General features: G+C 44.5%; 1 protein-coding gene across 4 annotated transcripts in view; it reads left to right on the forward strand.

Moving 5' to 3' along the window:
• The first annotated feature begins 2,817 nt into the window (after positions 1-2,817).
• The window catches only part of LOC138758901 (UV excision repair protein RAD23 homolog B-like), a 78,978-nt gene continuing 67,720 nt past the window's right edge, over positions 2,818-14,075 (forward strand). Inside the window, exon 1 of one of the 4 annotated variants that reach the window (XM_069928483.1) lies at positions 2,818-2,987. In XM_069928483.1, the coding sequence (XP_069784584.1) occupies positions 2,922-2,987 (66 nt within the window). In that variant the 5' untranslated portion in view covers positions 2,818-2,921. Of the gene's footprint in view, positions 2,988-8,149; positions 8,189-9,121; positions 9,213-10,581; positions 10,601-14,075 lie in introns of those variants that run through there. The other 3 variants (XM_069928484.1, XM_069928485.1, XM_069928486.1) reach the window with 3 other exon arrangements.

Raw genomic sequence — 14,075 nt, forward strand, 5'->3', positions numbered from 1 at the left:
TGAAGCACATTTACAACACTTGATGCAGGCGAAAGAATAAACATTGTGAAGGACTCCAAGCATCCCTCATGTCAACTGTTCTCCCATCTGTCATCTGGTAGGAGGTACTGCAGCACTCGGGCCCTTACATCCAGATTGGGCAATATTTTCCCCCAAGCCTTTTAATATGAACATAACATAGGAAGTAGGAACAGGAGTAGGCCAAAAAATGGCCCATCGAGCCTGCTCCGGCATTCAGTAAGATCATGGCTGATCTAATTTATGACCTAACTCCACCTACCTGCCTTCTCCCCATATCCCCTAATTCCTCTATCATATATGTTTAACTATTTTAATATGGTGATGCACATAATTGATGGACAGGCGATTTGGCTCCGTGTGACCATGTGCTTGTCAGCGGAGCAGCTGCATCAAGCATGGCGCCGCACGTTTGTCTCCTCTGGTGGAGACTCCAGGCCTGCATAAGCACGGACTGAGTGGTGGCATCACACGGATGCAGCTTCCGGCATAGGGGCCGGACTTCTGGTGACCTTAAAGCATAGCGCACTAAAGTAAAATAAGTTTTCAAGTGAAGATAAGCCCACCAACTGTTGGTCTCTTTTGTTCACTCTGCTAGGCTAACATATTTATGTAAATATTCTCTGTAGTCCTGGAGAAATGCTTTCTAATCTTTACTGTGTGAGCATGGTATGAAGGATAAATAAAGGTGACTTGACTTGACTTGAGGTACAACATGAATTGGAAAAAGATGGGGGCCATATTTTGGGCACACCAGAGATGATGTTACAGGGTGATTCTCTGATCACAAATTTTTTTCTCTTCTTCTTTGGCTTGGCTTCGCGGACGAAGATTTATGGAGGGGGTAAAAAAGTCCACGTCAGCTGCAGGCTCGTTTGTGGCTGACCAGTCCGATGCGGGACAGGCAGACACGATTGCAGCGGTTGCAAGGGAAAATTGGTTGGTTGGGGTTGGGTGTTGGGTTTTTCCTCCTTTGCCTTTTGTCAGTGAGGTGGGCTCTGCGGTCTTCTTCAAAGGAGGCTGCTGCCCGCCAAACTGTGAGGCGCCAAGATGCACGGTTTGAGGCGTTATCAGCCCACTGGCGGTGGTCAATGTGGCAGGCACCAAGAGATTTCTTTAGGCAGTCCTTGTACCTTTTCTTTGGTGCACCTCTGTCACGGTGGCCAGTGGAGAGCTCGCCATATAATACGATCTTGGGAAGGCGATGGTCCTCCATTCTGGAGACGTGACCCATCCAGCGCAGCTGGATCTTCAGCAGCGTGGACTCGATGAGGTCGACAGCATCGAGTCCACGCTGATGATCACAAATAGATAGAAAGTAATTGTCTAAAGGCATCAACCATCCCTCGCTATTGAGCCTCAATAAAGGGTACTGACCTGAAACATTGACTGACCAACAGAATCAGATTTGTCATGAACATGCCACAAAATTTGTTGTTTTGTGGCAGCAATATTGTGCATTACAGGTATAAAATTGTTTAAATTACAATTTCATATATATATTTGTAAATAAATAATTAATGCAAAAAGAGAAAAAAATGTGAGGTTCATTCAGAAATCTGATGGCAGAGGGGAAGAAGTTGTTTTTGTAACGTTGGCTGTGCGTCTTCAGGATCCTGTAATTCCTTCCCGATGGTAGTAGTGAGAAAAAAGCATGGGCTGGGTAGTGAGAGTCCTTGATGATAAAGGCTGCTTTCTTGAGTCACTGCTTCTTAAAGTTGTCCTTAATGGAATGAAGACTAATGCCCATGATGTTGCTGGGCGAGTTTACAACCCTCTGTAGCCTCTTCCTGTCCTGTGCATTAGCACCCCCAGGCTGAAAGAGTAAAGTTGAACGTGTACTGGTAGCAGATCTAAAACCATAGTGATGCAACTAGCCAAATGCTCTCCATAGTACACCTGTAGAAGCTTGAAAGTCTTTGAAGTAGCAAACATCCTCAAACTCCTCATGAAATATTGTCACGGGAATGCCTTCTTCATGGTGGCATCGACAAAATGGCCCGAAGATGGATCTTCAGAGATGTTAACACCCAGGAATTTGAAGTTCCTTAACCTCCTGTTCTGCTGACCCCAAAAATGAGGACTGGTTTGTGTCCTCCTGGCTGAGCCAGGGTACAAGACCCGAAAATACTATTGGCCAGGCAAGTTTATAATGGGGTTTTGGAAAACCATACAAATCTATTGACAAGATTAGAACGTTAAAATACTAAAGATGTTATCTCTGACGACCTTTTCTTCAAGTACACGAGTATTTTCACAGAACGACTGAGAGTAGATATAGAGGTGCTCTCGGGTTTCACAGCTGATCGAAGGGGGTTCCCTCGCATCGCCCGTCCCTGACGTCACGCCGGGATTCCCAGTTTCCCGCTTCGGTGATGTCAGACCCAGGTGCGTCGGTATGACGTCACGTAGAATCTGCTAATTGCCGACGAGAAAATGGCCCAGTGCTGGCTGTTCTTCTTCAGCAAAACTATGGTGGTGGGATGAGAGGTTAATGCCGTAACTCTTAACAGCCGAGACGCTTCAAAATCGCCATGATAAATTCCCGCGCCAAGAAGGGAGAGCAACTCCACATTTCTCCAACGGCAAACGGTCCGTCACCAAGATGGCGGCGGGGTGTCACGTGCTCTATCCGGGCCATGAAGAGGCGGGACACTGCGTTCACAGGTGATTGGATGGTGTGTGCGCCCTCGCTTCTCGCGGATAGGATTGGGCTCTCGTGGCGTCGAAGGCGCGCTTGGTGTGGCGCGAGGTGACAAACCCCCTCACGAGGCTCAAACGTGATGACGCAGCATTTCGGGCGTGAGGACGCGTGGTGGCATCGGGCGCGCGCGCGTTGACACTCTGAGTGACTGAGCGGCTGCAAGGGGATAGAGTCGGACCGAGAGTAGGAGAGGGAGACGATGCAGATCACGTTGAAGACCCTCCAGCAGCAGACCTTTCGTATAGACATCGACTCTGAACAGACGGTGAGTTGGTGTGGTCTGCACTGGGCCCTGCCTGTCTGCCTCAAGACGCCGTGAAGTCGGAGTAGAGGGCGGGGATCAGGAGAAGAGACGCGGCGCATTCGGACCAGGCCGCGGGAGCAGACAGGAGAGTGACGGCGTAGGCCTCGGCCTGGAGCAAAGCCGTCCAGTCTATTGACGGAGCGAGGAAGGAAGGAGAAGCCTGAAAGCGTTGGACTGGCTGAAAGGCCATACATGTGGCTCGCCTTTGCCAGAGCTTCGTGGCGCGTGTATCCATAGGAAATCTCGGTGATCCTTGGGGGCATTAGGCCGCAGAAAGCCAGCTGGCTCCGGCATCTTCACCCCTTCCCATTAACATCAGTGGGTTCGCGGGGCTCTTGTTCCCCAAGCCTGCTGTACTTTTGGCAACGGACTGTTGACCCGTATACGTTGACCAACACGCTATCTATTTGTCTTACTCCAGGGACATTCCATCTGCTGAGTGGCTGATGGTTATACCAAGTAGTTTAACCGGACAGAGAGTTGAGAACTTTGCAGCTTTGGGCTAATAAAAGATCAGCACAGGCTGAATAATCAGAGAATGGGTATGATGCATCAAATAAGAAAGAGTAAAGTGCACTGGTAGCAGATCTAAAGCTGCCATGACACAGCAGTGTAATACAATTTTGCTCACAGCCTGAAGCTAGCTCCAGATAATTGAAATGACAACTTTTATATTCGATTCGTGTCATTAAGAAGCAGATATTTATCACCTCCAACCTAGTCTTCTAATAAACACCAAATATATAAACAAAGAGCAGGTCAGGCAGCATAAGTAGCAAGAAAGCCATGTTTCAGTTTGAAGACTTTGTCAAAACTTGTAATGTGGTTTAGATTTTGCTCATTATGAGAACTTTATGGGATGGGTGGTATGTTCCCAGAATTAAAAACTTGTTTCAGAGCCAGTATTGTGAAAATCCAATATAAAAAAAAAACATTTGCTCTTAAATTAGTTTTCTAAAAACCAAATACAAAAAAAATGAAATACCTGGTAAAATAAAATATTAGTCTGATGGACTGAAAATGGGAGAAGGTGAAATCAAAGCTAATTACAAAAATGTGATTTTAAATTTAAACCAAGCATTGAAGTAATGTTATTTTGTAACTTATGAATACATTTAGCTTTAACAGCAGCTTGCATTGACATGGTGCTTTTGAAGTACTGAAGTGTGATTTTAAAAATGCTTTGATTGAACCAGATGAATTACAAACTGCTTGGTCACGAAGGTGGATTTTAAAGGGGGGAAGAATTGGACTTGAACCGTGCATTGTGTGTAAATGGAAATTATGATTTGCATTTGGTAGGAATTTTAACAAATTTTTGAAAAATGCTGAGTTTTGCTTTACTTGATGAAGGGACCATGGACTATGTTGAAATATTTTGAACCTGGTTTAATTATCACTCTGGGTCGTGTTTGGGATTCTACAGTTGATCTCAGCAACAAAAAGAAAAGACTTGAGACAAGGCCCCCTTTTGATTGCTATTCAGTGACCCCTGCTGGAAACTATGTCTCTGGCAATAGGGAATGGCTTTGATCACTGCAGGCTAGTGTAAAAGAATGATCATTTTTTGGTAAGGTAAAATTTTATTTATCAGCATGAGTTTGTGCCTTAGCACTTGTATGGAGAAAAGATCTGACAGTCTTCCAAAAATATTTTAATGCTTCCTGATTCTATTTGCATTCTTTGTCTATTTATGATTCCCCTAGTTTAGATGTCTGCTGTCACCATTTAAACCAGGGGTGGGATCCAAATTTATCTGGCCTCCGATCCAACTTTCACCTGATCAGCCATTTCAACATACACTGTTTGCCGCACCTAACTGTCAGCCTTTGTCATCTGTGGCCCCAGGGACTGAGTGCGTGGATTAAACATCCTTCAGGAAAGGAAATACTTTATGGCTATATAAATGATGCCCATTCCTTCAGGGTCATGAACCGGGCAGCGAAATGGCTGCATTCATGTGGAATGTTTACTGAAGTCTCTCCACATCATTATAATCACAAATTGATCATCACCTTCTGCATTGTTGACTAATTTTTAAAAACTTTTTTTATATATTGTCATTTTAATGGCTAACTCGTGATTTTTGGTGCATTTCCAGATTTGAATATGGCTTTCCTGACCTGAAATGCATCACTGTAGTTTTTTTGGAAGAAATAGGGTCGATCTTTTTGCTTGAATTTTTTCTGTGGATTTTTTTTGATAAATTTATCATCTGTTCCATTCTTACATTATGTACTTCAAGCAGGGACAATTACTTAAATGACATAATGTCTGTGTTTCAGTATTCATTTATGGTGGCATCAGTGTGGCCCGCCATTCAGGCCCATGCATGGTAAAAGGTTGTCTGCCCCGATTTAAATAATTAAGCAACACATCGAGTTATTCAGCTCTATCCCTGCAAAGTTGATGCTAATATTCTGCAGAATATAGAATCAAGACCGGATGTTTCTTAAGTTAAGAATATTGTTCAAATAATATTTCTTTTTGCCTTTTCTTTTGAACTGGACAGTTTTTAGTCCAGTTACTGAAATTGTTGCATGATTTCTATTTTCGCCTGGTGGTCATTCTAAACTTCATAAATCTTTAGGTTAGTAGGTGTAGGGAGGTGAGTATTTTTATTTTTGCAATTCTCTTTTCACATCATTATCTTGACTAATCAGAGTAAAATTTAAAGATGACAAATTTAATAGTGTTCTGAGAGTTCTGGGTGTTCTTGAATCATTTGAAATGCAGATGGAGCAACCTTAGGAGGTAAAATGTTCCACTGTCCTTTTTGTAGGTGGTGGGTGGGGGGGGGATGGATGAGTGAAAGAATAAAGAAGCCTCACTGGAATTGTATAGGTCCCAGGTGAGATCACACCAATGGTATTACATACAGATCTGCTCTTATACCTAAGGAATGATGTACTTGCGACAAAGGGAGTGTTTACCAGATTTGTTCCTGGGATTTGGGAGGTTGTGAGATGAGCAAATTTTCCCCATGAAAAGAGACAAAATAGTGTAGGATTACTCACTTGGGTTAGGAAGAGTGAGAATTTATCTCATTGAAATACTAGATTCTTATATGGGTTGACAGAATTGGCTCAGGTTCTTCTCGACTGAAACTATGGTTTCTTTATTACAGGTAAAATTTTCACGAGAAATTGGGTTCCTAGGTTAGGGCAATTTATAAATGTGTAATATTGAGAGAAAATTGTTAGTGTGGTCTATGAAGTTCTCTGCACAGTTTGCATTCTTTGTGATTTAGTTCATAAGTGCTGCTAATGCCATTTTTGTGTTTTCCAGAGATTCCTTAATCAGTTGGAAATGTTAATAATTCTTAATGTTCATGGCATGAGACATTTTGAAGAGTTTTTAGAAATTTTTAATGTTTTTAAAACATTTCAAGGTCTTATTGGTACCATGTGTTTGATGGAATAGGAGTAACTACTCTTGATCTCCATTAACTTTGAATTAAAACCATTTGGTTGGGTGGGGGTGGGGGCACACAGTGGAGGGATTTGCCAGTATCTAAGAATGGATAAATTATGAAAGAGTAAAATATCTTGGAGCCAGACTTGTACTGGGATTTAAAAGTTCTAGTGGGTTTGGTGGGGAGCAGTTTGCTGGATACAGGGGAAGATTGCATAGTGTTAATACACATTACCCAATTTTTGTTCCTCATTTTTCATGGAGCTCCTCTGTGGCACATCAAATGAATGCTTAGCCTTGTGAGCAAGATTTTTATGGATTGAATGTCCTGTATTTTGCCATAAATAAGTTTAATTATCAGAAGCACAGAAGATAGAGGAACAACTAAAGCGAGTTTGCTGAACGTGTGGAGGGGAAGACATTTAATATATTTGCTTGCTAAGGAAATGTCAATTTTAACCTCTCTGCACATGTTGTGGTTCTTTAACAATTATAAGAAATAAGACCAGGAATAGGGGGCATCTGGCCTGTTGAACCTGCTCCACTATTCAATAAGATCATGGCTGACCTATCTGTAGACTCAACTTCAAGCTACCTTTCCCCATAAACCATTGATTTCTTTACAAAGCAAAAATCTTAAGTACTGGAGAAGGAGGTTGGATGGGTTTGTAAGTTGTAGTTTGTTCAGAATACAGGTAAATCTTAGCATGGGACAATGGCTATGTGGTACATTTGTCCTTGGTATATTTACTTTATATGTGAAATAAAGTAAACTAGCATTTTGTAAATCTAAGTTGGGTAGATGTAGGTGAAGACAGGATGTTCATGATTTTTTATCATGTTCCATATCAGTACCAAATCTAATTCCATTTCCATCTTCAAAGACCTTTTGCTTTTCAGTTAAGTTTATTGACCTTGCTTAACATTAAAAATTGTTTGCAACATTTCTCTATTTTTCTTAAATGTGCAACATAATGCAAGTTATTGATTTTCCATGAATTTGATCAATAATTCTATCTGTTGTAGATGTTGCATTTTAATAATATTGTTTCTTCACTAGCATTAATTGGAACATTGTAAATAACCAATGTTTGCTATGGGGAAAAAATGTTTCCAGTTGGGAGTGGGCAAAAGGCTGCGATCAGCTTGGCATTAATGCGCTTCCCAGCTTTCTTGACTAAGAATTGCTGTGCAGCGACAAATCAACAGTATCAGCTGCTGTCATAGTGATCCTACTGCAGCTGCTTTCCCTGATGCACCAGATTTGTCACAAGTGACAGCCCTCCTTGGTAGACTGTCTAGTCATGATAGAAATAGTCATGAGATGTGATCTGTAAATGTCAGGAATTCTGCAACAGGAGGGGCGGAGATAAAAAAGAAACATTGCGTGAAGTGATATTTTTTTGGTGCTTTTTCCAGTTTAACTTTTGATGTCATAATTTTTATGGAGCTGATGTATAGAATTGTATTGTATAGTATTACATCATAGATTTGGCACCTGAACCATCATGTAACAAATCAGTTTCCCCTTTTTCTTCTGTCTAAAATTTTGTGGTTGTGATCGGGGTTTTTAAACACAGATTATTTGGTCACATTTGTCGTTCATGTGTAGAACCATTGTTTCAAGTTCAGAGTTCGGTTGCTCATCATTGTACATTTGTGTAATTTCTGAATGTCAAGTAATGAAAACAAAGAGCCACTGAATCCATGTACAAAGTGACTTGATGGTATTGATATTGCGTTGGATGGTATGAAATATCAATTATAATTTGCTTTATTGAATCTAAGCTAAAATAAATGATAGAACTAGCTATTCAATAGTTGACTTTATCAAGGACTTGTTTAACAGCGGTTGAAGAGTCAAATGCACTAATTTGAACAAATATGTGTTTGGTGTTTAGTAGTATTGTGGTAGGTTGTATAGGATCAGTAGAAATAAAAAAATATATAGTGTAAGGTCTGTTGAATAATTAATTGTTTGGTTTGATATTTAAATGGTGTCAAAACTTGGTGGTTCAGAAGTAACAACTCTGAGCTTAGCAAATTGTAAATTTGCTAAGTTTGTGGACAGGCGCCAGAAAAATGACCATAGAACTTGATATTTATAAACCGGTCTACTTCACATTGCACCGCAAGTTTGATTCATCTTCTTATTCCTGGTATTGTAAGCTTAAAATCTAAGTGGTGGAAACAAACTCCTCAAACCACTGACTCATGTGCTCTCTCTGAACTCATTTCTGGTCATCTCCCTTCCACTGACTCTGCATTGCCTGGTTCCACCTTCTACCCAAGATCCATTAACCCAATTGTCCTGGTAGACCTATCATTTCAGCATGCTCCTTCCCCTCTGAACTGGTCGACTCAGTTTTGACCCCCCCAGTCCATTTCCTCCCCACCTACATCTGAGATATGTCCTCCATCACTTAAGCAACTTTCAGTTCCCTGAACTTGACAGCCTAATCTTCACGATGGACATTCAATCATTATACACTTCCATCTCCCATACCAAAGGCCTCAAAGCCCTTTGTTTCTTCCTTGACCACAGACCCAAGTCATACTTCACCACCCCCCTCCCCCCCCATAAGAGTAAAACATGAAAGTGTGAAGTCACAATGATTGATAGTGTACTTTGTATAGCAATAATAGAGACATAAACAATGTTTTGAGTTTGAGCCCTTCAAGGTATGACCAAAAATGTAGGCAGGTATCCATAAAAAATGGTCGGGAGGGGGAAAATAGGAGGTAGGGGAGGATCAGTCCAACATGCAGAAGGTAATTGGTGGATAAGGAAGGGCACATTAGCAAATAGGGTGAGGGAGGATGGCTCTGTGTTGCTCCTCCAATTTACAGGTGGCCTTGGTTTGACATGTCATGTCGGGTCGGGAGTGGAACACAGAATTGAAATGGTTGGCCACTGGGAAATTCTTGTTATTGAGTGGTTTCACAGTCTGTGTTCAGTCTCTCCAATGTAGAAAAGGCCATATCAAGAGCACCAAATGCAGTAGATAACTTCAGCAGATTCACAAATGAAGTGTTGCTTCACTTGGAAGGATTGTTTGGGGCCCCAAATGGTCCACTCATCCCTTTACATTAAATCTCCTTGGCACCTTTCCCTGTGGCTGCAGGAAATGCCTCAAGTACCCATATCTCTCTCAAGGCCACAAACAGTTCTTCCAAGTGAAGCAACACTTTCACTTGTGAGTCTGTGGGAGTCATTACTGCATCTGGTGCTCCCATTATGGCCTTTCCTCCAGTTCTGCATTCACAGAGGCACCCCCTCCCCAATCAATTCTCGGCTTTCCTCTCCTGTCATCATATTCAAGTATAATTATTATCTTTTGTCTGTTGATCTGTTCTCCCTCCCACACCCTTTTTCCATCTCCCTAGCCCTTTAATTAAGGCATCTGTCTGCTTTTCACTCCTACCTTAAAGAAGGATCCAGTCCCAGACTGGAGTGGGCCTTTCTCTTCAAAGTACTAGAGAATTTTAGATTGGGACAACCATTTATTAATTGGGTTAAAAATGCTCTACTATAAACCTCCAGCTAAAATTATAACAAATGGGCAGATGTCTCCAGTATTCCTGCAGGGTTGCCCAATGTCTCCAGCATTGTTTATTAGCTGTTGAAGCCATCTAACGGGATCCAGAAATAAAGGGGTTCAAGGTGGGTGAGGAGGAGCACAAAATCAATTTACTTGCAGATGATGTGCTAGTATATTTGACCATCTGGGGGGGAGGGGGTGGGGGGGCGGAATTGTTGGCCAGGGTGAGATCTGTTGCTTTGGTGGCCCCCTGTATATACTGGCGGCAGAACCTTTACCGACTCTTAACAAGTCCAAGAGTGATGGTTTGAGGCGGTCCAGTGTGTAAAGTTCCTCTCTGCTCCAATGTCGAAAGTGAGAGTAGATGCATTTCTCTGGAGCACCTTGTAGGGTCTCTCATAGGGGCGCTTGAGGGGTGGCCTGGTCTGCCCCTGCAAACAAACACCTAGTCACAGGAGTTTAAGCCTGCAAGGTAATTGGAGGTGGGGGTGATGGTGGTGCCAATAATCTCAATTTGTCTCTTTCCAGTACGATGGCAGTGTCAGAGCCTTAGCCTGGAGGAATTGGCCCGTGACTGCAAGGGGCTTGTCGTCGACTGACTGCTGAGGAGGTCTTGAGGTTGTACTTCGGCGCTGTGCTTATGCCGAAGAGGACCCATGGGAGTTCATACACCCAGTTTGGCCTCTCAAGCCTTGCCATCAGTGCCAACTTAAGATGGCAATGAAAATGCTTGACTAATCTGTTGGACTGAGGGTGGTAGGCAGGGGTGCAGTGTAGTTGGGTGCCCCATGAGTTTGGAGAATTCGTTCCAAAAGACCGGTGAATTGGGCCGCCTGGTCAGTAGTTATGTGCACTGGGGCTCCAAAATAGGAGACCCAGGCGGAGAGGAAAGCTCTGGTGCAAATGTAACTGGTGGTGTCGGGGATGGGGGCGGCCGCTGGCCATCGGCTGAATCTGTCCACTATTGTGAGCTGATAGCGTGACTGGCAAGGGGTCCATTAGGTAGAGGTGGACATACTGCGAGTTGGTGTGTCGAACTGTTGGAGGCGGGGTTTGGTGTCCCGCTGAACCTTCACCGTTTGGTAATGTGTGCAGGTTTTCACCCATTCACTAACTTGCTTCAGCAACCCGTGCCAGACGGAACGGGAGGATATAATCCATACTGTTGTTCAAATGGAGGGATGGGAAAGGCTGTATAGCTTGTCGAAAACTGTTTATTGCCATTGGGTGGGGTCGAGTGGTCGGGGTTGGCCAGAGGAGATGTCGCAAAGTAAAGTCACACCATTGGTGCCTAGTGGGAGGTCTCGGAGCTGCAGACTTGTGATTGTCGTCCTGAAACTGTTGGTCTTGGGATCGTCCTGTTGGGGTCGAGCCAGGTCTTGGTAGCTGATGCCTTACGACAGGGTGGGAACAGCTGGCCTGGAGAGTGCATCTGCAACAATGTTCTTTTTGCCCCAGAGGTGGCGGATGGAGGTAGTGAATTCTAAGACTTAAGAAAAGTGCACTGGTAGGTGGACCATGGGTCAGAGAATTTGGAGAATGCAAACGTCAATGGCTTGTGGTCCGTGTAGATCGTGAAAGGCTGCCCCTCCAAGAAGTAGTGAAAATGGCAGACAGCGAGGTAGAGGGCTAGCAGCTCTCTGTCGAACATGTTATACTTCAGTTCAGGCGCTTGTAGGTGGCGGCTTAAAAAGGCAAGGGGCCTCCAGGTGTAATCCACAAATTGTTCCAGGACACCGTTCACTGCTGTGTTGGATTCGTCACGTCCATGTATGAGTGGACAAGCATCATTGTGGCAACCAGGGCCTCCTTGGCTTTCTGGAAAGTGCCTGTGCCTCGTTGGTCCACTGGAGTTCTTTCTTAGAGTCCAACATCAATGCGAAGAATGGGCACATAATGCTGGCAGCTGCAGGGATGAACCTGTTGTAGAAATTCACCATGCCCATGAAATTCTTGCAGTCCCTTCAGAGCCGTCAGTCTGGCGAACTGTCATATAACCTTCACCTTGTCAGGTAAAGGTGATTCTGTGGCCCAAGAAGTTGATTTCCTTGAAGCTGAACTGGCACTTTGCCGGATTGATGGTGAGGCCAGACTCAGCTGGTTGAAAAGCTGACAAAGAAGTGAGATGTGCTTGTCAAGAGTCTTGCTTGCTACCAGGGTATTGTCTGGGTAGATGAAAAGGAAAGGCAAGTCTCTGCCAACGGCATCCATGAGGTGCTGGAAGGTCTGGGCTACGTTTTTTTTTCAGGACAAAGGGCATGCCAAGAAACTCAAAGGACGAAAGGGGTGATGATTGCAGTCTTTTGGGCATCATCCGGGTGAATGGGGATCTGGTGATATCCCCAGATCATGTCAACCTTGGAGAAGATGCGTGCACTGTGGAGATTTTCCATGAAGTCTTGGATGTGGGGGATCGGGTAGCAGTCTGGCATTGTTGCATGATTGAGGCATCTGTAGTCTCTGCAGGGTCTCCAGGTGCCTTTGGACTTGGGCACCAAATGGAGGGGAGAGGCCCATGGACTGTTGGAGCTGCAGATGTGCTTAAACTCTTCCTTGGCAAGGTTGAGCTTGTCAGGCCAAATGTCGGGCTTGAGAATGCACTGGTGGGCCTGTGGTTGCTTTGTGGTGCTGCTCACCGTGCTTCGGCATGGTAACTGAAATGGGGGCGCAAGATGGAGGGATAGCTGGCAAGGAGGTGGCTTTATTGGCTGTGTGAAGTCTCCACAGAGGTGAGCTGGGTGGCTTGCTCGTTGGACATGCCGAAGGGTACTGTCTGGAAGGCCTCTGAGTGGAACAGTTGTTTGTTCATTAATAGACAGTGTATACGCAGGAAATCTGCACCTAAAAGAGGCTTGTCCACAGATGTTAGTGTGAATGACCAATTGAAAGTAATCTCGCTGAAATGTACGTGGATGCGCCTCTTGCCAAAAGTTTTAATGGCAGTGTTGTTGGCTGCACACAGGGTGGGGCTATGAGGTCACGAGCGACATGGGAGAGTGACGCTCATCTCTGAACCTGTGACCACGTGGAATCTGCGACTCGAGATCCTGTTCCAGATGTAGAGTAGGTTGTTTGGTTGACCAGCTGCCCACTGTGGACATTAATGGCGGCTGGCCCTGTCGTTTCCCGAAACTAGTATGGTTGGCGGTAGCTGCGTGCTCCTGCAGCCCAGTGTTAATGATAGAAGTACCATTTTGGGTCGGGCCTTTTAGTTCGTGGGCGTGGAGGTTCCTGCTCAAATGTTGGACTGACTTTGGGTGTTGGCTTAGGTGGTGGCCTTGTTGACTGTGTCCGCGGGCAAACATTTGGAGTGGTAGAGGACGTCTGCCTGTGCCCCGATTTTGTGTGGGTTGCTGAAATCCACATCGGTCGTAGCAGCCTAATGTCTGGGCATTTGTTCGAGGAATTCCTGCTTGAACATGAGACAGGGTTGTGTCCCTCTGCCAAGGTGAGCATCTCGTCCATGAGGGTGGATGGCAACCTGTCCCCTAGGCCCTAGTGAAGCAGCCTGGTGATCCTTTTGCACTGTGATAGCCCACAAGTGCTAATGAAAAGGTTCTTTAGAGCCATGTATTTACCTTCCTCTGGTGGCGCCTGGATGATGTCATCAACTCACGAAGCAGCTTCCTGGTCTAGCGAGCTGATGACGTAGAAGTATTTTGTTGAATCCAAGGTAATTTGCTTGATATGGAACTGGGCCTCCGCTTGGCCGAAACAAATGTGGGGTCTGTCCAGAAAGTGGGCAGCTTTAACGCAATGGCGCCTACATCTGCATGGTCCATTGTGCCTTCAGACTTGTCAGGGTCACCAGTGTTGAGGTTGTGCATGAGATAGCAGGCTGTGAGCTTTTTAGCACAACTGATTTACTTTGAAGTTCATGCTGCAACCTTTAAGGCCACCTGGAGACTGCCCGTCGCATCCCAGAACTTGCGTCACGCAAGTGTGTATGCGTACTTCCAGTCTGCACCGGAAGAAAGAAGGACCTGTGATCCCATCTTTGCCGCGGTGGCACTGCTGACTGCGTGTGACAAGTGGGGCCAGTTCGCTGGTCCAATTACGCTGGCACAAAAGTTTAAAAAAAAATTACTACTGG

The sequence above is a fragment of the Narcine bancroftii genome, chromosome 3 (assembly GCF_036971445.1).
Source record: "Narcine bancroftii isolate sNarBan1 chromosome 3, sNarBan1.hap1, whole genome shotgun sequence".
Lineage (NCBI taxonomy): Eukaryota > Metazoa > Chordata > Chondrichthyes > Torpediniformes > Narcinidae > Narcine > Narcine bancroftii.